This window comes from Cnephaeus nilssonii (genome assembly GCF_951640355.1).
Source record: "Cnephaeus nilssonii genome assembly, chromosome: 6".
Taxonomy (NCBI): Eukaryota; Metazoa; Chordata; class Mammalia; order Chiroptera; family Vespertilionidae; genus Cnephaeus; species Cnephaeus nilssonii.
This window is the reverse complement of record NC_137077.1, coordinates 54055923-54083001: the sequence shown is the minus strand read 5'-3', so window position 1 is coordinate 54083001 and position 27079 is coordinate 54055923. Positions and strand designations below refer to the sequence as shown.

At 45.9% G+C, this 27079-nt stretch overlaps 2 protein-coding genes across 2 annotated transcripts in view; both read left to right on the top strand.

Moving 5' to 3' along the window:
• The first annotated feature begins 6102 nt into the window (after positions 1-6102).
• Positions 6103-20728, top strand: LOC307102245 (retinol dehydrogenase 16-like). The gene is made up of 5 exons (XM_079775743.1): positions 6103-6190; positions 8243-8622; positions 18668-18926; positions 19780-19943; positions 20490-20728. Exons 2-5 carry the CDS (start codon positions 8310-8312, stop codon positions 20705-20707), a joined length of 954 nt encoding a protein of 317 aa, XP_079631869.1. The 5' UTR covers positions 6103-6190; positions 8243-8309; the 3' UTR covers positions 20708-20728.
• Positions 8123-27079, top strand: part of LOC307102247 (retinol dehydrogenase 16-like) — a gene marked incomplete at its 3' end in the record, with an annotated part of 56218 nt that continues 37261 nt past the window's right edge. Inside the window, exon 1 of the mRNA XM_079775744.1 lies at positions 8123-8199. The remainder of the gene's footprint in view (positions 8200-27079) is intronic.

Sequence of the window (27079 nt, the reverse complement as noted above, 5' to 3'; positions counted from 1 at the left end):
GAGGGAGAGATAGAAACATCAATGATGAGAGAGAATCATTGATCAGTTGCCTCCTGCACGCCCCCATTGGGGATCAAGCCCGCAACCCAGGCACGTGCCCCGACTGAAAATTGAACCACGACCACCTGGTTCTCAGGTCAATGCTCAACCACTGAGCCACACCGACCAGGGGCAAGGTACTTGTTATGTATAACCTCGTTTAACCCTCATAATAACTTAAGGAGGTGGGTAATGTGGTAGGCAACGAAATGGAGGCACAAAGAGTTTTGACTACTTGTCTGCTAGTAGTTCAGTAAATCCCTATCACAGTGATTCTTGACCTGGGTTCCTGGCTTTAGATGGTCTGTGAGCTCCCTGAAAAGTATATGCAAATCTTGTCTGCCAAGTCGTTTTTAAGGGGCTTAGAAAATTCCTTAGATTTTCAAAGAGGTCCATGGTGTCCAAATGGTTAAAATGACCGCCCTAGAAGAGCTTCCCAAGGACAGTGGCTAGGGTCAAAAAAAGGGGTAGGGCATACACCAGTGTGTGTGGGTGCATGGGGGTGGTGGGGGGGAGAGGGGACGGTGACGGGGGAAGGGGAGCGGGAGGGTGACTCAGCACTGGGAATTCTGGGAAGTTTCTTGAGTGAGGGGAAGTCCTCTTCATGAAGGCTGAGAGAAACATGGGATGATCAGGGATGGGGTTGAGAAAGAGAGGGTGAATTCTCTTTGCTTGCTAGCCCTCATCCTTCCACAAGGTGAAGGGTAACTGCTTCCTCTCTATGATTTCCTCGTGTGTGTGTGTGTGTGTGTGTGTGTGTGTGTGTGTGTGTGTGTGTAGGACATGTGCAACATTGGTCTAAGGAGAGGAAAGTTGGAAAGGTTGACAGAGATTGGAAAAGACCTGTGTACCATTTTTCCAGGGAAACTGACAGCCTCCCAGTATGCTTCAGCTCTTCCCCCTCCTTTGGTTTCCTATCCGTTTTGTTCTCTCAAATCCCCCACCCTCTGGTCCCCAGGATCTGCCCCCAGGTCTCTGCAGATGTGCTCAGTCCCTTGCTGACTCCGCATTTATTCAGTTTCGTCTAACTTTTGTTGAGCGCCTAATGGGTGCTGGACAGAAATTCCCCGTGAATGCTCCAGTGCGTCCCATGGCCTCCTGAGGTTTTCCGTTTTGATGACAGCATTTGGATTCTTAGACTTCCTGAGAGTTGGAGTCAGCAGGACTCACTGAACTCATCTTGATTCTCCTCCCTCGTTATAAAGTGAAGGGAATGGAGGCTTTGGGGAATCTCCTATTGTCAGACAATGTAAGAAATGCAGGTGAAAATGGAGAATGAAGCAGCACGTTGCAGTGTCATCTCCCTCAACATTCATGTGTCTGTTAGAAGCTAGGCATGGCCAGGTGCTAGAACTATAAACACGATGAGATTCAGTCCCTGCTTTCCGGAGGCTAAGAGTCAACAGCGTTCTAGTGTTTAGCCCATTCAGGCACAGGCCACGTTGCTTCACTAAAATGAAACTCTTGTGACAGGCTTAAGCTGGAGCTTCTGGTTTTGTCATTTATCTTCCCCCAAAACAATGATCACTGAGACACTTTGTAGCCCTTGGGGAAAGGTGTTCAAGAGGTTTGGGCCCAGCTCCCGGAATGCTCTCCAGCAGGCCAGGGGGCTGTGGACTGGTTAGGTCTATGATCTATGGCTGTACTTCCCGGAGGACACAGACCACTGATGCTTACTGCAGGGCTCCACCAGGCCTCAACGGGAGGGCGTTGCCAAAAGAGGTCCAATGTAACCCACCCTCAAAGCCCCTCAGAGCCTCTGCCAGGCCCACGGCCCTCTTTTCATGAGGGGGGTGGGTCTGGTCCATTCCTGTGGAGGTGAGCAGGGCCTAGGCTCAATCAGGGGGGCCATGAGGAAGCTGCCCCACTTCCAGCTTCTTCCCACTCTTCAGTCCAATCCCTAATCACTACTCCTGCTGCCCTGAGGTCTGTGGTTTAAAAACCTTTATGTCTTTGAATCTTGCGGAGAGATTTCCATGAAGCTGGATGAACTGTGAGCCCAGGGGAGACGGAGGAGAGGGCCTCCTGTGCAAGTGAGAGGGGAGGGTGGCATTGACTGGGGCTCAGGGTCAGTGCTGCAGTTGGGGAGGGACAGCCTTCGGCCCCCTCAAAGCCTGTACATGGAATTCTCAGAGCTCTTGCAGGATCATAGTTCCCTGTTGATGCAGATTGTGTCAAGGTCAGTGACCTGAGGTCAACCACAGACTTGTTCACCACGTTTCCGCACACCTGGTATTTCAGGTCTTTTTTACCCAACCTGTGTCTCCAAATATTAGCCACATTTATAGTTTTGTCTTTTGTTCAACGTGTGTGTGTGTTTTTCTCTCTCCTCTCTATTCTTCATTATCTCTCTGTGTCTCTCTCTTTCCCTCATTGATAGTTGTTGAGTGCAAACTGTGGAAGCTGTCCAGAAATCTGAAAATGTTGGTGAATATTTACAATGTCTGCGAGGAGAACATTGATGTGTGAAAACCCAGGCCTATTCTGCACTTCACCCACCTGAGATTTCAGGTCTGCTTTACCCACCAAAGTGTTCTTAGATGTTCACTGTTTCTAATATTTTTTTCATTTATACAAAGTGGTTTTGTTCCTCTCTTCCTCTTCACTCTACATTCTCTCTCTGTCTGTGTCTCTCTTTCCCTCATGGGGACAGCATTAATGTGTGAAAACTCAAACATGGCTCTCTGTGATCCACACTGTGGACTCACTAGATTTCCTCAACATCTGTCCTGTCTCATCAAATCTCCTCAACCAGGCAGGGGGCTGGGCACTAGGAATAAACCAGGAGGAAGGCTGACTCTGTCACCACAGTTTACAGGGTCTGCACTGCCCCAAACCCTGCAGACAGCATGTAGTTATCTGTTATGTGTTCTACCCGCTCCCATGTCGCCTCCTCCTACTGTCCTCACTCAGTTGGAAGGTGAATTGGAACCACAGCTGTGTCCTCACTGCACGGTCTCAGCACAGTCTTCCTCTCTCCCCTCTGTGTGCCCAGGACTCTGGGGCCTGGTGAATAATGCTGGCATCTCTGTGCCCACGGCACCCAATGAGTGGCTGACCAAACAAGACTCTGTGAAGATACTCGACATAAACATGTTGGGGGTGATCGAGGTGACCCTGAGTCCGCTGCCCCTGGTGAGGAAGGCACCGGACCATGTGGGTGTCTTGGGCACTGGAGTGTTTCGGGTGGGGGCTACCGCATCTCTAAGCACGGCGTCGAGGCCTTCTCGGACTCCCTCAGGTATTGGGCTGAGACAGAGGCCCTCCCTTGGTTCTTCTGCTTCTGTGCTTCCGGGGAGCCTTTTCCAAGGGGGTGATTTCACACAGCCTCAGAGGCTCTTCCTTCCAGATCCTTCTCTCTTGCTTTATGCCAGGCATTTTCATTGGGAAGCACCTTTTTTTTTTTTTTAATCATCACTTGAGGATATGTTTTTATTGATTTAGAGAGAGAAAGAAGGATTGAGAGAGAGAGAGAGAGAGGGGGGGGGGAGGGAGAGAGAAACATTGATTGGTTGCTTCTCATACACACCCTGACGGGGGATCGAACCCACAATCTTTTGGTGTATGGGGTGACACTCCAACCCACTCAGCCACCTGGCTAGGACTGGAAGCACCTTTTGTTGTTGCTGTTCGAGATATTAGTTTGGGCCCCACACAATTAGTTTGATTCAACCTGTCCCTGCCCACAGTCAGAAAGCATCTGAGGCAGAATTGGAACTGATCTGACCCCACTGCACAGCCCATGCGCGTACATAACTGCTATGGGAATTGGGTTCCAGGGGCCCTGTTGTCAGTGAAGCCCCAGGGAAGCACTTTATTCAGGGGTCTTCCTCATCACATCAGCAGTAGAGACTGCACTGGCTACAGGGCTGAGCATGGTGGTGGTGGGTGGGGCAGCGGGTGGAGGTGGAAGCTGAGACCACAGGCAGAGAGAACTTCTTACAGGTGAGATGGCCTGTCGGTTGACCTGGGTGGGAGACAAGAGGGAGGGCATTCAGGAATATGGAAAAGATAAAATGAGCACAGCCATGATCCAACAGCCTCGGGGGCCAACTCAGCTAGATCTTGGCTGGAAGGGTGTGTCTCAACAGGGATCCTGAGAAAAGACACCAAAACTAGTTATTGATTTGTCTTGAAAACATGGATTTCCACTGACTATATTTGCCTTAAAGTTGAAAACTTTATTGAGGCCCAGGTAGTGAAACTGTGGCCTTTGGGAGCAGTGAGGTGTGGGTAGATGAGAGGAAGAGTCAGGGGCTTTAAGGGTGGTTAATGAATGGATGGAATGACCTGGGTAGGGATTTGAAGAGGGAAGTGAAATCCCTTCCTTGCTTCCAGAGAGCTGAGGGGCTAATGTCTCCTCTCCAGGATTTGTCCCGAAATCTGGAGTCACAGGATGAGGTATAAGGATGGACAAACAAGTCCTGAGGCCCTGGCAGGACCCAACACTTCTCTGGATGCCTCAGGTCTCTTCTCCACCTCCCATCAGCCTCTGTGGACAGACAAAGGGTGAAAAGCACAGCCACCAGCCTGATCCATCGGCCGCAGGAGCCAGCTGTAGAGTATCTGTCCCCTCGTGTAGAGTCCTGTGATCCCCCATCTTCTGTCACTACACCATGTTCCCATGCCCAGATCCCATCCTGAACTTTTCTAGTGGAGGAGAGTAGAATCACCCCTGGATCCCAGACTTTTGATTTCTGAAACCTTTATTGAGCACCCACTGTGTTCTGGGCAGGAGTTCCCTTTATTCCGCAGTGCTTACTGGGGCCCCGACCCTTTGCCTCCAGGGTTCTGACAATGTTCTGAGAATGGACTAAACAGCGAGTGGGCATTTGCACATCGTGAAAGATATTTATAGGCTGAGTACACATTGGAGTTGGGGAGTACTTGCCAGGTGTCTTAGTTTTCTTCCTTTAGTTTAAAACCATGAATATGGTGCTTTCAGGGGAACCTCATGTTGTAGAACTATCTCTCTGTTCTTCGCGATACAGAGAGGGAGGTGGGATATTGCAGGGCTATTCAGTCTCCAACCTTAGTGAGAGCTTGGTGTGAGACGTGAGACTGCTGAGGACACAGAGATGACCGTGAGGATCCTCAAGGATCTCTACATTCTTCAAAGCTCTGGTGTCAGCTGACTCAAGATCAATGCATGTCTCCCACTCAAAGGCCAGGCAAGAACTTCATGCTTAATCTGAAGTCTCCGGATTTGCACAATATTCTTTACACACACACATAGCCAGGCATACCAAACAAACTGAAATGAAATAAAGAATCGTTGATTTACATAATACCTTGGCCTTACAAGTGTATGTTCACAAGGTTTGGATTCACCCCAAAGAGTGCTCTCCAGAGTGTCAGAGAACTGTGGGGTTATAAACCCATGGCCCTCCATGCTAGGCTCTACCTGGGGCAGAGCTGCATCCAGATGGGTCCAGCGGACTGTGTCTCAAGGGGGCCAACCCTGAAGGTGGAACAACAACAAAGAAATCCAATGCAAACCAGCCCACATCTTCACCCCAGACTCTCCAAAAAGTCCCATCCCTCCTCCTTCTAGGCTCTGTCGTTGGGGAGGGAGCCAGGTCCAGTGTGATGAACCCGTCAGGGGCTGGGACCCACGCTATGAGACAGCCCCAAGGACACTGCCCTCACTCCTTCCTTTTGCTGCCCTGGACCTTTATGAAGAGCGCGGGCTCAATGACTTTCCACCAGTAACTCCAATCCCCTCCAGTGCCAGACCTTCACACCTAAAGGCAGGGGTGCATCTCAAAATGTTTGGATCCACACTTCAGGCAGTGGGGCTGCATACCTATAAAATTGGAAGCCAGCTTGCACAACTAACCCTCACTCCATACCCTTTCCAGAGCCCCTTTTCATTTACCATGCAATCCCCTCTTTAGAAACCCATACAAGTAACAGAAGGAGGATGTTTTGCTTTTGACTGAAGTCTCTGCTAAGACCCTCTGGAGCCACCAGGGGGCGCGTGTCTCTCTTCCAGCTCTCAGGTTACAAAAGCAGTGCTGCCCTTGAGACTGGCCAAGCTGCCCTGCCCTTGCACTTCCTGTTAAGATCTACTGCAGACACTCACTGCCATGAGACTCAGTCTCTGGGACGCTTCTGAAGGATTGCTCGTTCTAGCCCCTGTAGCTCCCAGGTGAGTGAGTGTCATCCAGATTCCGTTTCTCTCTTATTGCTCTCTCCCGAACTTCCTGTGATTGTTCCCAACTGGATGGACTCTGAAGCTCCTGGCAATCCCCAAGCAGTTATATAACTTTTAGGATTCACAAAAGTGAAGCACCGCTCACGTGGGCTGGGAGATTTCTCTGCCTCTAGCCCTTGAGACTTTGTGGTTGAAGGAATGTGGTCACTAAGGAACGAAATCTCCAGTTGCTTCCAAGAAACAGCAAATTTTCCCCTTAGCAGGATTTGCATGCCCCTTGGCTCCCTGAGGGCTCCTTCCTCCCTCCTTGCTTTCCTCCTTCTCTATCTTGGGAAAGTTTTGTAGCCGGGTGCTGGCCGTCACCCCAGGAAGCAGGGACAGGCTGGTTTCTGCAGGGCCAGCAGGTGCCATTCTGCTGCCGCCTCCCAACATGAGGGACAAACACTCTCAGATCCACACAGTAGCTCTCTGCAGACAAGAGTTACAGCTGAAGGCTGAGTCTGCCCCTGTCTCTCTCTTCTGCTTGCTGCCATATGTCCAGGCATTTCTTTAAGGAAACCTCTCCCCTCTCCCAGTGCATCTACTCTTCCCTGCTTCCCAGTCAGAACTGAGAAACTGGACAGTGAGGGAGGCCCCAGAGCTTGAAACTGGCTTCTTCTGTCCCTGTCCCATACTTCAGTTCCATTCCACCTGCTGTTCCGCCAACTTTTATGAAATGGTTTCCTCATCTCACCCTGAAGCCCCTCGGGGACAGCTGGTCTGGGCTCCAGGGTCTAGTCCTTTTTTTAGTCTCCCGAGGGGGCAGATGTCTCCACCTCCCTATCATCCCCCTCATACAAAGTGGACGGAGGCCTTTGTGGTTACTGGGGTTACAGCCTCCCTGATGGTGAAGTTAAGGACCCAGACTTGGTCCCTGTTAAGCGGATCCTTTCTATCTTTGGAGTCTGGGTCTGGGTCTGGATTCTGCCCGTGTGGCCAGCAGGGGAGAGCCTCAGCATGGGGCAGAGGGCCAGGGATGGGGACAAGGCGTCTTCATGGAGTGAGGGGGTAGCTGTTAGGCCTTCTTCCCACAGGCCCTTCCTTTCCACCATCCCAGGTGCTGGGAGAAGTTTCCCTAGTGTGGCCGTCCCATTCCCTTCTTCTCCTGTTTGCCTCTGAGGTAGTCAGACACCCTCCTGTCTCCAGAGCACCTTTCTGTCCCTGAGAGTTTCTGCATCAGCAGGGAACACGATACCCCTTTCCCTCTCTTTCTAACCCAAAACTTAGTTTTCTAAGCAGAGCTTAGTTTTCTTAGGAGTGAATTCTGTGCTGAGCCAAGTGAGAACCTCAGGGGCTCTGCCCGCTGCCAAGGTCACACGGTAGGTGGAACTGAGCTGGATATTGAACTCACGTGTGTCTTGATTCAAAGTGCGTCCTCTTTGTGAAACTCTCCAGTTAACCGTGGTCGGCGAACTGTGGCTCACGAGCTACATGTGGCTCTTTGGCCCCTTGAGTGTGGCTCTTCCACAACATACCACGGCCTGGGCGAGTCTATTTTGAAGAAGTGGCGTTAGAAGAAGTTTACGTTTAAAAAAATTGGCTCTCAAAAGAAATTTCAGTTGTTGTACTGTTGGTTGATATTTGACTAGGTTGACTAATGTGTTTGCTGACCACTGTTCCAGTAGATCAGGGGGGCAAGGTTCCAGACATGAGCAGAAAAAAGGGAAGAAGACAGTTCTGGACCATGAGACCGTGATCATAGGGGGCTCCAATTTAGGGCAGGTTGATGGGGTAAAGAAGAGAGGAGGGAAAGAGGGAGGAGTGGGAGAACCCAGATCAGGTGGCTGGGAAAACTATCCTCAGGTCAAGGGATTTCCTGAGCAATGCAATGTCATCTATTAGAAATGGTGTAAGTGTACCAAAGATCTACAAAATGGGGCACGGATCAATCATTCGCACTAAACAAACAAACAAATACTCACTAAACCAGATGAACAGAAAAGACTTGAGGACTCCATGTCAGAGTGCCTGGAGACTGGTATGCTAACTTACACCCTGTGTTCTTAGATCCTCCTGACTGAACACTGGCCACCTTCTCATTTCACCCTTGCCTACCGCCTGTCCCTGCAAAGCCATGTGGCTGTACCTGGCAGTCCTCGTGGGCCTGTACTACCTTCTGCGCTGGTACCGGGAGAGGCAGGTGGTGAGCCACCTCCGGGACAAGTATGTCTTCATCACGGGCTGTGACTCGGGCTTCGGGAACCTGCTGGCCAGGCAGCTGGACCTCCGAGGCTTGAGGGTGCTGGCTGCATGTCTGACAGAAAAGGGGGCCGAGCAGCTGAGGGTCAAGACGTCAGACAGGCTAGAGACGGTGATCCTGGATGTCACCAGCACAGAGAGCATCGCTGCGGCCACCCAGTGGGTGAAGGAGCGCACGGGGGACAGAGGTATCACCCAGGTTTCTCAAATCTGTTCCTTCTCTCCTGTCAAGAGAAGACCCCTTGCTACCTGGGGAAGATTCCCAACGTGTTTTCTAGGACTTGAGATCCTACTAGCTTTCTTCACCTCACCCAGCATACCAGCTGAGCCTCTTCTCAGTCCACTGCCCTAGCCTCTGACTTTGGAGCTCTGTAGGTTGAGGAGAGGTTGTGCTGATGAAACTGGTCCCTGCAGAATTCCTGTCTCTGTCTCTGAATTTCTAGATGCTGAGTGCCCCGGGGAGATCAGGGCCCACTTTCTGGAGGAGGGATGGAGAAGGGGGCACTAGCCTGAAGCTTAAATGGGTGGCTGGGGGGCAGCGCTGGAGCTGGGCTCCTGTTCTCAGCACATTAACATGTTCTTGTTGGTGAGTCATAATCGTCCAATCAGGGAGTTGATGTCACCCATTTTCAGGTGACAACACTGAGATTTCAGGAGGGTCAGAAAGGGAAGTCAGAAATCTAATGAGTGTTCATGTCCTCTCTCTCTCTTTTACTGCAATTGTGCCTGTCATGTTAAGGGGGAAGAAAAAAGACAGTGATCTCATTTATCTAAGAAATGTAAAACACGAACAATGGAGAAAATATGGAAAGCACAGGGATAGAGAAAACTCACCATAATTTCACAACCTAGAAATAATGCTGTTAACATTTTGACATATGTTATATTTTGTCCATAGTTTGTATCATATTCTGTGCATTAATAGAAGATGAGGAATTATACAACATAATGAAATTTCTTCAAAAACATTAATTAAAAATTTTAAAAAATCAATTACAGTTGACATTATATTAGTTTCAGGCGTACAGCACAGTGGTCAGACATTTATCTGACTTATAAAGTGATCCCCCAATAAATCTAGTATCTACCTTGTACCACATGTAATTATTACAATAATATTGACTTATTCTCTATGCTGTACTTTACTCTCAGTGACTATTTCATAACTGCCCTTTGTACTTCTTTTTTTTTCTTTTAATCTTTATTGTTGACAGTATTACATAGGTCCTCCTCTGTCCCCCATGAATCTCTTCAGGCCTGCTCCTGGGCCCCCTTTACCCTAACCCCAGATCCTCACCACCCTATTGTCTGTGTCCACATGTTATGCATATATGCATACAAGTTCATTGGTTGATTACTTCCCATCCACCCTCCCTGCCTTTGTACTTCTTAATCCCTTCACGTTTTTCACCTAATCCCCCACTCCACTCCCACCTGGAAATCATCAATTTGTTTTCTGTATGTATGAGTTTGTTTCTGTCTTGCTTGTTCATTTAGATTCCACATATAAGTGAAATCATATGGTATTTGTTTTTCTCTGACTTATTTCACTTAGCTTATATAATACCCTCTAGTTCCATCCATGTTGTCAAAACTGGCAAGATTTCATTCTTGTTTTTATGGCTGAGTAATATTTGTACTACTCCTTTATCCAGTTGTCTATTGAAGGCCACTTACGTTGCTTCCATAACTTGGCTACTGTGAATAATGCTGCAATGAACATAGGGGTGCATATATCTTTTCCAATTAGTCATATGGATTTTTCTTTGTTTTACGAAATACCCATCGTGGGATTGCTGGGTTATATGGTAGTTCTATTTTTAATTTTTTGAGGAACCTCCATACTGATTTTCTTAGTTCGTACACCAATTTGCAGTTCCACCAACAGTGCACAATGTTTCCTTTTTCTTCACATCCTTGCCAACATTTGTTGTTTGTTGATTCTTAAAATATGTTTTTATTGATTTCAGAGATGAAGAGAGAGAGAGATAGAAACATCAATGATCAGAGAAAATAATTGATAAGCTGCCTCCTGCATGCCCCGCAATGGGGATCAAGCCCACAACCTGGGCATGTGCCATGACCGGGAATTGAACCATGACCTCCTGTTCATAGGTTGACGATCAACCTCTGAGCCCCCCTTCTTTCCTCCTGCTGGGCTGTTTGTTGATTTTTTGATGATAGCTATTCTGACTGATGTGAGGTGATATTTCACTTTGGTTTTAATTTGTATTTTTCTGATAATTAGTGATATTGATGATCTCTTCATATGTCTATTGGCCAGCTTTATGTTCTCTTTGGAGAAATATCTATCAGGTCCTCTGCCCATTTTTTAATCAGATTGTTTATCTTTTTGGTGTTAAGATGAATTTCTTATATGTTTTGGATATTAACCCCTTACAGGATATATCATTGGCAAATATCTTCTCCCATTCTGTAGGTTGTCTTTTCATTTCATTTATGCTGTGCAAAAACTTTTCAGTTTGATGTAGTCCCATTTTTTTTTCTTTTGTTTCCCTTCCCTGAGAAGACATATCCAAAAAATATTTTGAAGACCTGTGTCTAAGAGTTTACTGTCTATGTTTTTCTTCTAGGAGTTTTATGGTTTTGAGTCTGATATTTAAATCTTTAATTCATTTATTTTTTGTATTGGGTGTAAGAAAGTAGTCTAGTTTAATTTTTGAGTATGTCTTTGTTCAGATTTTCCAATACCATTTATTGAAGAGACCGTCTTTATCCTATTGTATATTCTTGCTTCTTTTGTCATAGATCGCTTGGCCGATGGGTGTGGGTTTATTTCATTGCTCTCTATTCTATTCCATTGATCTATATGTCTGTTTTTATATCAGTACCATGCTTTTAAAAAAATTGAATTTATTGGGGTGACATTGGTTAATAAAATTATGTAAGTTTCAGATGTACAATTCTATAGTACATCATCTGTAAATTGTATTGTGTGTTTACCACTCCAGTCAAGTCTTCTTCCATCACCAATTATCCCCTCTTTACTCTCTTCTACCTCCTGCATTTCCCCTTCCTCCTGGCAATCACCATGCTGTTGTCTGTGTCCATGAGTCTTTCTTCTTTTTTTTCTTTGCTTAATCCCATCCCCTTCTCACCCAGCTCTCAACCCCCTCCTCTCTGACACCTACTATGTTCTTTTGATTATTATAGTCTTGTAGTATTGTTTGTTATCAGATAGCGTGTTACTTCCAAAATTGTTCTTCTTTCTCACGATTGCTTTGGCTAGTCAGAGCCTTTTGTGGTTCCATATTAGTTTTAGTACTATTTTTAGTTCCGTAAAAAATGCCAATGGTATTTTGATAGGGATTGCATTGAATCTATAGATTGATTTCAATAGTATGGACATTTTGAAGGATTGCATTGAATTTATAGGTTGATTTTGGTAGTACAGACATTTTAACAAGGGTAATTATTACTATACACTAGAGGCCCAGTGCACGAAATTCGTGCACTGGGGGAGGGGGTGTCCTTCAGCCCAACCTGCACCCTCTCCAATCGGGGATCCCTCGGGGGATGTCTGACTGCCTGTTTAGGCCCGATGGGATCGGGCCTAAACAGGCAGTCAGACATCCCTTTCACAATCCGGAACTGCTGGCTCCCAACTGCTTGCCTGCCTGCCTAATTGCCCCTAACCGCTTCTGCCTGCAAACCTGATCACCTCCTAACCACTCCCCTGCAAGCCTGATTGATGCCTAACTGTTCCCCTGCCAGCTCGATCATCCCCAACTGCTCTCCCCTGACAACCCGGTCACCCCCAAATGCCCTCCCCTGCATATTCCCTCTTTATTAGATAGGGTTTTTTTCTTTATCATATTGGACAGCCCTAATTGGTTTGGCTCAGTGGATGGAGCATCGGCCTGCAGACTCAAGGGTCCCAGGTTCGATTCTGGTCAAGGACATGTACCTTGGTTAGGGGCACATACCCAGTTGGGAGTGTGCAGGAGGCAGCTGATCAATGTCTCTCTCTCATAGATGTTTCTAGCTCTCTAGCCCTTTCCCTTCCTCTCGTAAAAAATCAAGAAAATATATGTAACAAAAAAAGGAACATTTAAGACTTCTCCATATCTGCCTGGCTGGTGTGACTCAGTGGTTGAGACCACAGGCTACCGCCACTGGGAGGGGGATCGTGCCATGGGGGTGCGCGCCCCTCGCAGGCTTAGACTCAGCCCAGGCTATGGCCGCTAGGAGGGGGATCGCGTGGGGGTGCATGCCCCTCGCATGCTGAGACCCCAGCCCAGGCTAAGGCTGTTGGGGTGCATGCCCATCACTGGCTTAGACTCAGCCCAGGCTACAGCCTCTGGGAGGGGGATCGCTCCGTGGGGGTGCGCGCCCCTCGCACTCTGAGACCCCACCCCAGGCTAAGGACGTTGGGGTGCACGCCCCTCACTGGCTTAGACTCAGCCCAGGCTATGGCCGCTGGGAGGGGGATCACGCTGTTGGGATTTATGGCCTTCATAGGATTAGACTCAGCCCAGGCTAAGGCCGCTGGGAGGGAGATCGTGCCCCTTGCAGGCTGAGACCCCAGCCCAGGCTAAGGCCGCTGGGAGGGGGATCGCGCCATGGGGGTACGCACCTCTGCAGGCTTAGACTCAGCCCAGGCTATGGCCGCTGGGAGGGGGATCCTGCCATTGGGGTGCAGTGCCCCTCGCAGGCTGAGACCACAGCCCAGGCTGCCAAAGCTGGGCCGGAATCGTGGTGTGGGGGCACAGGCGCATCCGAGCTGGACAACCTGCGCTGCCAAGGCTGGGTGGACTGGGGGACTCTGGCAGGAATGAGAGGACTGGGTGCCGCCATCTTGTGGCCATGGGCGCCGCCATTTTGTTGCGGAGTGATGGTTAATTTGCATATTACTGTTTTATTATATAGGACTAGGGGCCCAGTGCACAAATTTGTGCACCTTTAAAGGAACTGTGGGCCACAAGGCTGCAGTGGGCACAGGGGTGGGTCTCGGCCCATCCTCTGTGCCCCTGCCTGGCCCCTCCCGCCATGGCCCCCAATTCTCTGTCTGCTGGCAGCCCCACTCCTGCTGGCAGCCCCATTCCCACTGCCGCTGCTCCCACTTGCTGACGGCGCAGGCCCTGCTCACACCCGCTGACGGTGCGGAGCAATTGGGGCCAGTGTCAGCAGCAGGTGTGAGTGGGCCGGCACTGTCAGCAGGTGTGAGTGGCGGCTGCTGCCCGATCACCCCTCAGGAGCAGGAGGAGGTGGAGAAGCTCTCAGGGGCGATCGGGGCTGGCAGCCACCACTTGCAACTGCTGACAGTGCAAGCGATCAGGACCAGCACCGGGTGCTGGCAGTAGGTGCGAGTGGCGGCTCTGGTGCTGGCTGCAGGTGCAAGCAGGGCCATCACCAGCAGCGGGTGCGAGTGGCAGCTGCCGGCCCCGATTGCCCCTCAGGAGCAGGGGGGGGGGTGGAGAAGCCCTGAGGAGCGACCCGGGGCTGGCAGCCACCGCTCGCACCCATTGATAGTGCTGAACGATCGGGGTTGGTGCCGGGCGCTGGCAGCATGTGTGAGCGCCTGGCAGGACTGCAGCGCATGGGAGCAAAGAATTTTCAGTAACTACCAGAGACTCGTCCCGATGATAGCGACCAGCATCCCACCTTGCTCTGGCGCCCCCACTCACCTGATCCACCATCCTGCCACGGCTGATGCCCACCATGTTCTGCGCTCTGCCACTTGCTGCCGACGCCTGCCATGTTCCACACGCACCCCCTGGTGGTCAGCGCATGTCATAGTGACCAGTTGTTCAGTTTTTCGGTTATTCCGCCATTCGGTCTATTTGCATATTAGGGTTTTATATATATAGATTAGCATGGTATATGCTTCTATTTATTTGTATCTTCCTCAATTTCTTTCTTCAATAGCTTATAATTTTCTGAGTAAAGGTCTTTTACTTCTTTGATTAAATTGATTCCTAGGTTTTGGGTGTGTTTCATAAAAATGAAATTTTAAATGAGATAGTTTTCTTAATTTCCTTTTCTGATGGTTCATTATTGGTATATAAAAATGCAACTGAACCCTGGCCTTGTGGCTCAGTTGAGTGAAGCATCATCCCATGAACAAGGTTTCAGGTTCAATTCCTAGTCCGGGCAGGTATGGAAGGCAACCAATCAATGTTCAACCAATCAATGTTCTCTCTCACATTTCTCTCTCTCCCTCTCTCTCTCTGTCTTTAAAATCAATAAGCAGCCCTGGCTGGTTTGGCTCAGTGGATAGAGCATTGGCCTGCAGACTGAAGGTTCTGGGTTCGACTCCAATCAAGGGCACAGGCCCGGGTTGCAGGCTCGATCCCCATTAAGGCGTGTGCAGGAGGCAGTTCATCAATGATTCTCTCTCATCATTGATGTTTCTATCTCTCTCTCTCCCTCTCCCTTCCTCTCTGAAACCAATAAAAATATATTTAAAATAAAATAAAATCAATAAGCATATACTCGGGTGAGGATTTTGAAAACATGCAACCAATTTCTGAATATTAGTTTTTTATCATGCTATTTTACTGAATTCATCTATCAGTTCTAATAGTTTCTTTGTGGACTCTTTAAAGTTCTCTCTATATAATATCATGTCATATGCACCCTTTCTAATTGGATGCCTTTTACTTCTTTTCTTGTCTGATTGCTGTGGCTAGGACTTCCAAAACTGTGTTGAATAGAAGTGGTGAAAGTGGACACTCTTGTTTTGTTCCTGATCTTAACACATTGCGGACCAGTAGTTTTATTGCTAGCTTTACCCAGTGGCCAGATAAATTTCTATTGAACGAGTAAAAACAAGTTTTATATAAATGTTAAAGGCATGCTTTAAAATTAAATACCCATTGCATTTTGAAGTTATTTATTACATGTTCTTACAAGCTAATATCTTTTTAAAGTATGATAGTTTGTAAAACACTGTGTAATATGCAAAGGAACTAAACAAAGCTGGCAAATGTAACGCGTTTCTCTTCTCTTACCATTACTTTTGTATACTTTGCAAACTTTGGTAGGATATTTCTTTTTATCAGAAGATGGAATTTGCACAGGGATGTGCTGCTTCATGTTGCCTGATAATCTTTGTGGATGATCTTTCTGAGGAGTTCTCCTACTTCTAACACTTGATGGATTAGTATTGCTAAATTCTGGATCTGCTCATTTATCTACTTGGGATGAGATCCACTCTGTTGCTACAGTTAAAAGAAAGTCTTTATATCTTACTTGGCTTTCTGGATTGAGCGCTTGATAAATCCTGAATGACTTGAATAGTCCACAATTAATCAGGGAAAGCACTACTTTCTTCACCCATTTTATTGTTTTTCTATGGATACTATATGTTGAAAGATATTGGTTAGCAAGATCAACACCTTGCATACAGTTATTATACTGCACAATGGAAACTGGCTTCTTTATTTCCTCTCCAGTATGCCGATTTGTCTTTTCTTTTTTACAAAAGGAAGCATCATGGATAGTTGAAATAATTCGAACTTCTCTTTTATCCTTCCAAATCAATAATAAAATGTCACCTTTTCTTCGGGAGGCTATTTCACCTCTTTTAAGCGTAGATGCTTCATCTTTCAAACATTTTGGCAAGCCTCTATTTGTTTGCATTGTTCCTCAAACTCTTGTTTTATGTAGTAATAAAGTTTCTGCAATTGAAATGCTATTCTAAGAGTTATCTTGATGTATGTGATGCCCCAATTCCAGATATGGCCGAAGTAGTGATAGAATAGAGTCATTCAATTTTTTTTCCTTCACCTGTGTAAATTTCCATATTGCAAATACACCCAGTCTTGCTCTCACATATCATTCTTACAGGTAAACCATGTTTAATAAATGTAGCTAAGTTGTAACTTTGAAATAGAAGACATCCCCTCCAGGGATCATGCCTTCGTGTAATGATAATTCTTGCTTAGGTTTATATATTGTTTGAAACTTACGAATAAAGTGGTCGAGTACAGGTTGAATTTTAAATAGCCTGGATGAAGATTTAGTCATGTTTGCATTGTCATTGAAATGCCAATAAGTCCAGATTTGTTGAAAACTGTTTTGACTCATCTTCTGAGGAAATATTAGAACAGCTAGAACTGGATTTGTAGACCAATATTCTTTCCAAGTATTCTTTCGAGTATGCCCCATTAGCACTATAAGTCCTAAAACATTTTTCATATCTGTTGGAGTAACAGGAGACCACTTTATTGTTTTCAAAATTTTGTGCTTTCCTAAATTTTGGTTATAATATATGCTTGATTGATACAAAAATATTTCAAACAGATAGTTGTCAAAAATCATGTTGGTGACTTCAATGATGTTCTTAGAATCAGACAGTATATCTGAAACCCCAGAATTACCTTCAAATTTTTCCAAATTACGTTGAAAGTCCTCTTTTGACCAATCATTATCTTGGCAACCAAGACGCAAATTACACTCAAAATCATGTGTGGAATTGTTCGAAATTTCAGGTTCAGAATCACTTGAAATTACTATTTTTTGCCTTTTTGAAAAAAATAACCATATCACTGCCACTGTCAAAGCTTTCATTACTTTCACTTGGAATATCTGATAAATTGTCAGCAAATATATCCAGAATTTTATCATGTTCTTCATCACTATCCATGGTTACTGAGCACTTTAAAAATATCAAATTGATATAAAAAAGTTATTTTTATTACTAACGACAACAGACTAATTATTTTAGTTCCTTTTGTAATTTTTAACTTCATCGAATGCATTTTCCATTACTGTCTTTCTCTAAATGACAACAATGAAAATCTGAGAATTCTTGTGATTGGCCATAAGGCTTAACAAAACAATCGAGAATTCTCGTGATCTGTCCGCAATGTGTTACGGAAAACAAAATGATGTAACATTTATAAAGAAGTATCTTATGATATGATATGGAATTGTTTCCTATATTTTATTCAACATAAATGATGTCTTGGGAAACTTTTTTTTTACCCAAATCTCTATAACTATGTGCATCGATTTGGTTCTTAGAAGGGAAATACATGGTAGAAAAATATGACCCCTATAGGGCAGAGTATGGCTGAGCAGACCAGGGACTCCACTCTGGGTCAATATTTACAGATTCCCATCACCAGCCCTTGCCTGTGTCCTACTGATCCCCGCTCCTGCTGTCGAGGTTGGTGGTTGGTAAATTTTAAATCCTCAGGACTATCTTTGCTCTTGCAGAGAGGTTTCCATGAAGCTGGGTAAATGATCAGCCAGGGGGCTGCGGTGGGGGTGGAGGAGAGTGGCCTATTGTGCAAGTGGGAGGAGCGGGTAGCATTGTGTGGGGCTGATGGTGAAGTCTGAGCCTGAGTGGGGGAGAGGCAGCCTTGGGCCCCCTCAAAGCCTGTCCTTGGAATTCTCAGAGCTCTTGCAGGATCATAGTTCACTGTTGATGCAGATTGTGTCAAGGTCAGTGACCTGAGGTCAACCACAGACTTGTTCACCACGTTTCCTCACACCTGGGATTTCAGGTATTTTTACCCAAGCTGTGTCCCCAAATATTAGCCATACTTAATACTTTTGTCTTTTGTTCAATGTGTGTGTGTTTTCTCTCTCCCTCCATTCTTCATTACCTCTTTGTGGTTGTCTCTCTCTTTCCCTCATTGATAGTTGTTGAGTGCTCACTATGAAAGCTGTCCAGAAATCTGAAAATGTGGGTGAATATTTACAATGTCTGCGAGGAGAACATTGATGTGTGAAAACCCAGGCCTATTCTCCACTTCACCCACCTGAGATTTCAGGTCTGCTTTACCCACCAAAGTGTTCTTAGGTGTTCACTGTCTCTAATATTTTTGTCATTTATACAAAGTGGTTTTGTTCCTCTCTTCCTCCTCATTTTTCATTCTCTCTCTGTCTGTGTCTCTCTCTTTCCCTCATGGGGACAGCATTGATGTGTGAAAACTCCAACATGGCTCTGTGTGATCCCCACTGTGGACTCACTAGATTTCCTCAGCATCTGTCCTGTCTCATCAAATCTCCTCTGCCAGGCAGGGGGCTGGGCACTAGGAATAAACCAGGAGGAAGGCTGACTCTGTCACCACAGCTTACAGGGTCTGCACTGCCCCAAACCCTGCAGACAGCATGTAGTTATCTGTTATGTGTTCTACCCGCTCCCCATGTCGCCTCCTCCTACTGTCCTCACTCAGTTGGAAGGTGAATTGGAACCACAGCTGTGTCCTCACTGCACGGTCTCAGCACAGTCTTCCTCTATCCCCTCTGTGTGCCCAGGACTCTGGGGCCTGGTGAATAATGCTGGCATCTCTGTGCCCACGGCACCCAATGAGTGGCTGACCAAACAAGACTTCGTAAAGATACTCAACGTGAACCTGTTGGGGGTGATCGAGGTGACCCTGAGTCTGCTGCCCCTGGTGAGGAAGGCAAAGGGCCGAGTGGTCAATGTCTCCAGCGTCTTCGGTCGTGTAGCCTTCATTGGTGGGGGCTACTGCATCTCTAAGTACGGCGTCGAGGCCTTCTCGGACTCCCTCAGGTATTGGACTGGGACAGAGGCCCTCCCTTGGGTCTTCTGCTTCTGTGCTTCTGGGGGAGCCTTTTCCAAGGGGTTGATTTCACACAGCCTCAGAGGCTCTTCCTTCCAGATCCTTCTCTCTTGCTTTTTGCCAGGCATTCATTGGAAACACTTTTTTATCTTCTGGAGATCTGGATGGGCCTCAGGGCAATGGAGTTGATTCAACCTGTCCCTGCCCACAGTCAGAAAGCATCTGAGGCAGAATTGGAAGTGATCTGACTCCACTGCACAGCCCATGCATGTACTTAACTGCTATGGGAATTGGGTTCCAGGGGCCCTGTTGTCAGTGAAGCCTCAGGGAAGCACTTTATTCAGGGAGCTTCCTCATCACATCAGCATTAGAGACTCCACTGGCTACAGGGTTGAGGATTGCTGTGATGTGGGGTAGTTGAGACCATTGGCAGAGAGAGCTCCTTAAGGACAGATGGCCTGGAGGTTGACCTGGGTGGGAAAGAAGAGGGAGGGGTTTGAGGAGCATGGGAAAGATAAAACAGGCACAGGCCAGGCTTTATTGCATGTGACAGAAATACAAGGGCATAGAATTTAAGTGGTGCCTTTCAGCAGAATGGGTAGGATTTAGAGTTATAAGCAAATGTATGTAAATACTTGTAAAAATACTCAAACTCTGTGGAGAGACAATACTATCATCATAAATTTTCTCCTCCTGTCTGCTGCACTTCACAACTCCTCACACTTTTGAGCTTAATCTACTGTAATCTTATGTTGGTGTTTTATTGGGTTGGGTTTTTTCCAGGTGTTGTTTTCTTTTATGAGACCTCTGAAGTCTTTGCCTCTCTGTCGGTTTGCCTTGCAGGAGGGATCTCTCCCACTTTGGGGTGAAAGTGGCTATCATTGAGCCCGGTTTCTTCAAGACTTTTGTGACCAGTACTCCGGTGATTTTTAGGAACTTCCAAGAGGCATGGCATAAGGCCAGCCCAGAGGTCAAGGAGGCCTATGGGGAGAGGTTTCTGGCATACAGTGAGTGAGCCTTGTGGTCCATGGGGATAGAAGCAGACCATTGTCCTGAAGTCTAGATTCATAGTTAGTCCCACCTTAGTCTCAGGTCCAACCTCTGTGCTCTGTCTCACCCACAAACAGGGGACCTTTAATTCTATCCCCGTGGCCCCATGTTGTCAACTAGTAACCCAAGGAAAGGATCCAGGCTTGTTAGACGTGGCACCACCATCTTATGTGAACTTCTCATGTTGTTGAGGAGGAAACTAAAGCCAGAGAGAAAAGACACCCGTAACCTCCTGGTTAACAAGTATAAGAGCAGCTGGCTTTCAGGCACTTAGATTTCTAGTGTCTGTGGAGACCTTCAGTTGTGTGTTGCACACATTCCTAGGAATAAAGCCAGAGGTGGATTAGAGCGAAACAGTTGTGCCTGGGGGAGGCGGGAGGCACCCACTAAGGAGTTTAGGTGGATTCAATGTAGGGGACCAGCAAGTCTAGAAACTCATTCTGTAAGTTGATCTTAATGGGTGGAGGTGGGAATACATCTGCATCCTTTCTCATTCTTAACAGGCCTGAAAGCAATTGGATTGTTGGATATAATATGCACACAGGATCTGTCCTTGGTGACAAATTGCATGGAACATGCTCTGACCTCCTGCCATCCCCGCACCCGATACGCACCTGGCTGGGATGCCAAGCTCATCTACCTTCCCATGAGCTACATGCCCACCTTCCTGGTGGATGCCGTGGTCAACTGGAGTAACCCAATACCTTCTAAGGCCATGTGACCCAAGATTGTCGTGCATAGTAGGGGGAATTCGGTACTGTGAGGAAGGGGATGCATCTGTAGAGAGAACTATGGTGCATTTTTGTTCACATTCTCAAATACTGTTATTAAAGTAAAATTAAGTAATTGATTCAAAGAATATACATTTCTTTAAAGCCAGGGAAGGTTTCTGTGCAGGACAGGGACTAATGTTGCAGAACCTTGTTCTTTCCAATATTCCTAATACTCTGCTAGCCCCTTCACCATTCACAATTAACAACTAGCTAATTATCTTCATAATTATCTAGTTATTAATATAAGAAAGGAAGCAAACAGGAATCAAATAATAAGCTTAGTAATCAAACATTAAGCTGAATAAACTGGGAAGCTGAAGCAGATATCAGGACAGCATTCCAATAAGTTTGCAGGGAAGCTATAGCATAAACAGACTCATTCACACACTTCAGGGGACTGCCAAGGAGGAGACTTAATCCCCAAAACTGACAGGAAAATCACCCCGAGGTGCTGCCCTGCCCGCCCACACTGGATTCCCAGAGGAAGGAGGAGGGGAAATTTCTCTGCTGGGCATGTGAGCAGTAGAAACCACATGATGTAACAGAACATTTGGACATGCGTAATAAAAGTTGTTAGCACAGGAGGGAGGTGTTTCCTTTTGGGCATGCTCAGTGAGAGCCAGGGTCATGCCAGAGGGGCAGAGCCTAGCCTGGGAAAAACTGGGAAGGTGATCAGATTGGATAGAGGGTGTGGAGCCCCAGTGAGTCCAGGAAAGGGCTTGGTTGGGAGGAGTGCTTCCCCCTCTCTACAACCCCCCCCCCCCACACACACACACGCAAGCCTGGAAGAATCAGAAAGTTGGTTGGATGGACTGAATGACACCTTGTTCTTTACTATGACCTAAGAAAATATGGAGAATTAACAGCCCTGTGACTGTTGCTTCTAGACCAGTAGTTCTCAACCTTTTTAATGCCATGACCCTTTAATACAGTTCCTCATGTTGTGGTGACCCCCAACCATAAAATTATTTTCGTTGCTACTTCATAACTATAATTTTGCTACTGTTATGAATTGTAATGTGAATATCTGATATGCAGGATGTCTTAGGCGACCCCTGTGAAAGGGTCGTTCGACCCCCAAAGGGGTTGCGACCCACAGGTTGAGAACCACTGTTCTAGACCCTGCCCGCCCTCTATGTCCCTGAGGGTGTACTTGTCTTAACCTTTTGCACTCGGATGTCGAGTGTGACTCGACACAGTTAGCATAGGTAGCAGCTCGTATGTTGAGCCACACTCGACATGTAGTTTCACCGCGGGGGGGGGGGGGGGAGGGGGAAAGGGGAATTTTTGTCTATTTTTCCAGTATCTTTTCTTGTTTTCATTAGCATGAAAGGACAAGTAAAATGTAAATGCCGTCTCAACTGATGCCAACACCTAAGCTTATCTTTTGCATAGGCAGCAATCTTTATTTTTTAAAGCGAAGTTCTTTATTAGAATGGAAATTAAATCCATGGTTACTGGGAAAGCTGTGAAAAACAGGACAGATTAAATGAGGTCATGAAGCAACTACACGTGACAGATATGGTCAGCATTATGAAACACTATACACTTAACACATGCAATTTTCTCATCACAGCTGTTAAAATAATGGTTCAATACAAATGTATGTTCACCTATTTCGGAACAACAGGTTTGGCAACTCTATATTCAATCTCCATACTTATGCCCTCTGGGCGAGAGTCTCACCTCAGTGACAGAAAATGCAACAATAAAGAACTTTCACCCAAACCCACTGGAACGCTGGCTGGGTCACAAAAGCCACAATCCTGGACTAAAGACAGCCTTTGTCTTCATCTTTTTTTGCTGCCAGAGCATCAGTGGCTCTGATGGGAACATCTGAGAAGCTACAGGAAGTCACAAACCTCTTCATTATAATCAATGACAATGACCGCTCCACAGAAGATAAACATGCCTGGAGTCCCTCAGATCTGTGCACACACCGCTCCTGTAGTCTTTTTTTTTTTTTAAATTTCTTTATTGATTAAGGTGTCACATATTTGTCCTCATCCCCCCATTCCCATCCCACACCCCTCCCCACGGATGCCCCCATCCCCCTGTTGTCCTTAACCATTGGTTAGGCTTGTATGCATGCACACAAGTCCTTTGGTTGATCTCTCCCCACTGCCCCCACCCTCCCCTACCCTCCCTCTGAGGCCCGACAGTCCGATCGATGCCTTCTTGTTTCTGGGTCTGTTCTTGTTCATCAGTCTATGTTGTTCATCATTTCCCCTAGATGAGTGAGATCATGTGTTACTAGAAATATACTTATAAGAACCGAATGTGAGATGAGCAATAATAGTTATGCTGACAGGCAAATGAATCAGTCTGTAGTGAGTTTCTTTCTGGACCAACAGATTTTTTGAGACCCAATATCAATGTCCACCAGTTCCTTATGTGTACATGTCGGCACTGACCCCTCAGTTCTGGATGGTGGACAAATGGTGGTAATGCAGGTCCGACTCCCTCTGGTTTGGTCTCGCCTGGACCCAGGGTCGCGGCCTGACCCGGACCCGGGACCCAGCATCACCTGGGCCCCAGGGCACATGGCCTCACCCGGACCCAGGGGCACGTGGCCTCAGCCGGACCCAGGTGCGCGCGGCCTCACCAGGACCCGGGATCCAGCCTCACCCGGACCCAGGGGTGCGCAGCCTCACCCGGACCCGGGGGCGCGCGGCCTCACCCGGACCTGGGAGCGTGCGGCCTCACCCAGGCCCAGGACCCAGCCTCACCCGGACCCAGGGGTGCGTGGCCTCTCCCAGACCCAGGGGCGCAGCAATCTTGAGTAGGAGGGTCCAAGGCATGAGTCGTGGCATCATGCCTTTTTGAGCTAGCATCATCTTTCCTTGGTAAAGAACCTTCCTTATCTTTTCATCTCCTAGGTTTGTTTAGGTTTCTATTAGCATATCACAGATGTTGTCATGACACAGGGTTTAGTTGGATGATTGGTTTGCCCCCTAGCAGTCACACGTTCTGAGTGAATTTCCCCTCCTCAGGATGGATAAGTTTTCCAAAGAGATAGAAAGCAGCGATGTTGAATTTTACTTCGAAAACGAAGAAAAAAGTGAAAAATGTAATAGTGACGAAAGTGAGTTCTCTGAGGATGCGATTGGAGATGATGAACAAATCCCTGGTCCTAGTGGAACTATAGAAAGGAAAAAGTCCCTTGCTTTGCCCAAAGATCTGGCTGAAAGTACTGACAGTGACAGTGACATTGAATTCATAAAAGCAAAACGAAGATGCACAATTGTTTATTCGAGTGAGAGTGATGGAGATATAGGTGATATCATTGAGAAATCGGGTATAAGATCCAGTGAAAGTTACGTTTCTAGGGGAAAACAGGAAAAAGAAAAGTGGACAACTACATCTGTGAATGACAAAGAGCCTAGCAGAATCCCTTTCTCCACTGGTCAGTTACATGTTGGACCTCAAGTTCCTTCTGGATGTGCCACACCAATAGACTTTTTTCAGTTGTTTTTTACTGAGACGTTGATAAAAAATATAACGGATGAGACAAATGAGTATGCTAGGCATAAAATTAGCCAGAAAGAACTATCCCAGCGATCCACTTGAAATAATTGGAAAGATGTGATGATAGAGGAAATGAAGGCTTTTCTTGGTGTAATACTAAATATGGGTGTATTGAATCACCCCAACTTGCAGAGTTATTGGTCCATGGATTTTGAGTCTCATATACCATTTTTTCGATCTGTTTTCAAAAGAGAAAGGCTCTTGCAAATATTTTGGATGTTACACTTGAAAAATGACCAAAAGTCAAGTAAAGATTTGAGAACAAGAACCGAGAAGGTAAACTGTTTCTTATCATACCTTGAAATGAAATTTAGGGAGAGATTCTGTCCTGGAAGAGAGATTGTTGTTGATGAGGCTGTTGTTGGTTTCAAGGGAAAGATACACTTCATCACATATAATCCTAAGAGCCAACAAAATGTGGTATTCGTTTATATGTCCTCTCAGATTCAAAATGTGGTTACGTACATTCATTTGTCCCTTATTATGGAGGAATAACATCTGAAACGTTGGTGAGACCTGATCTCCCTTTTACTAGCAGAATAGTTTTAGAGCTTCATGAAAGATTGAAGAACTCAGTACCTGGTTCTCAAGGTTATCATTTCTTCACTGACAGTTATTACACTAATGTCACTCTTGCAAAGGAATTGTTCAAGGAAAAAACACACTTGACAGGGACAATAATGCCCAATAGGAAAGATAATCCACCTGTTATCAAACATCCAAAGCTAATGAAAGGAGAGATAGTGGCTTTCAGGGATGAAAATGTAATGCTTCTTGCGTGGAAAGACAACAGGATAGTCACAATGCTCAGTACATGGGACACTTCAGAGACTGAGTCTATGGAAAGGAGAGTGCGTGGTGGTGGGAAGGAAATAGTTCTCAAACCCAAGGTCGTGACCAACTATACAAAGTTTATGGGGGGTGTTGATATAGCTGATCACTACACAGGCACATACTGTTTTATAAGGAAGACTCTAAAATGGTGGCGTAAATTGTTTTTCTGGGGGCTTGAGGTCAGTGTTGTAAATTCCTATATATTGTACAAAGAATGCCAAAAAAGAAAAAATGAAAAACTGATAACGCATGTGAAATTTATTAGGAAACTAGTACATGATCTTGTTGGAGAATTCAGAAATGGTACACTAACTTCCAGGGGTAGATTATTATCCACTAACTTAGCGCAACGTTTAGATGGAAAGCTCCATATAATCACACCTCACCCTAACAAAAAACACAAAGATTGTGTTGTTTGTTCTAACAGAAAAATCAAAGGAGGAAGAAGAGAGATGATTTATATTTGCGAAACATGTGAATGTAAACCAGGTCTTCATGTGGGTGAATGTTGCAAAAAATATCACACCATAAAAAATTATAGAGATTAAAATTACTATTTGAATGTATCAATAATTTGAAATATAAAAAATCCAAGTAAATAAGTTTGTATGAAAAGAAACTCCAGTTTTTTATTCTACTGCTGCGCTTTGTAAAATCTGGGGTATTTAAAAAATTAAATCCTGAGTAGAATAGAGGAATCGAGAAAAAAGCAAGCGAGTACAAAGGGTTAATGCTCTTAACCCCAAATAAAATCTTGCCATCACCTGCCAGGGCCAGCCTGCCAGGTTGAACTGGGCTGAGGTAGGGAGGTGGGATTTGAGAAAAGAAAGAAAGACAGGACAGCGGGATCGGGAGGTCTACGAGTCTTTGAGAGGCTGTAGCGTGTTTATTAACTCTGTAATGCCTTTATACACAAAACACTGAATAGGAGGTCTGTGAAGAGGAATGTACTCTTTGTTCCTCTTAATCTCTAAGGGAGAGATAGAGTAGAAGGACACATTCTCGGTACAGTAAATCAGGCAGATTCTCAGTAAATAGTTACAGACTTCTTGGCAAGCCATGAAAGGGTTGCTCTCATTCTACTGATAACCGCCATCCAAACAAGTCTGGGAAAACTGTGTGGGTAGGGGGCCAGCATTGCTAGCCCCTTCAGGTGCAAGGACCGTGCCAGCTTACACCCTGTCTCCAACAGATCCCCCTTTTTTGTTTTTAGGCTATTACTAATAAAAGTAAAATTTAAATATTAATAATAAAGCTCTAATATTAAAACAATTGCAAACAATGCCAATTCAAAATTAAATTATATACATGTTATCATTTTCAAAACTTGAATGTCAAGAGCAAAACTCTGGCTATTAAATAATAACAAAACAATAAGAAAGAATTCAAAACTATGGACATGTTAACATTTTTAGCTACTAAATGAAAGAAAGTCTCTTGTGCTGCTGGTGTATATTTACTTAGGGTCCTTGGACTTGGCTGTGCAAGACTTTGCAGAAGACTGGCAGCTAACAGATGCTAGCATGAGTAGGAACATGGTTGAAGAAGTAGCTTCAACTTCTTGTTTTTCTATAATCTGCTGCACTTGAGTCGTTAACTTCTTTAAATGACTCTATGTTGGCACCTCAGTCCCTTGCGTAGCTTTTAGTTTTCTTCTTCTTCCGCTTTGCTGTCATTAGGGTAGTACTTAGTCCTTTTTGAGTGAAGGGACACAGGAGCTTGTCTGAGTCCATTGTGGTGATACACGTAACGCTCTGGTACCTGAATTGGCTGCGTTGCTCCTTCTGAAAAGATATAAAACACAACCTCTTCCCCACATTATTACTGGATCTGATATAACTCTTTTCTGATTTATGTTTCCTTCCACCTAGCTGACTCGGTGGAGGCTATTGTACAGGAGGCCTGATACCTTTCACCTGCTGTATGATCCTCTGTATCACAATTCAAAAATTTTTAAA

Coding starts and splice junctions, on each gene's coding strand:
- LOC307102245 (XM_079775743.1), top strand. CDS start 8,310: ATGTGGCTGTACCTGGCAGTCCTCGTGGGCCTGTACTACCTTCTGCGC. Junction 8,623..18,667: donor GGAGCGCACGGGGGACAGAG/GTATCACCCAGG, acceptor CTGTGTGCCCAG/GACTCTGGGGCCTGGTGAAT. Junction 19,944..20,489: donor GGAGAGGTTTCTGGCATACA/GTGAGTGAGCCT, acceptor CATTCTTAACAG/GCCTGAAAGCAATTGGATTG.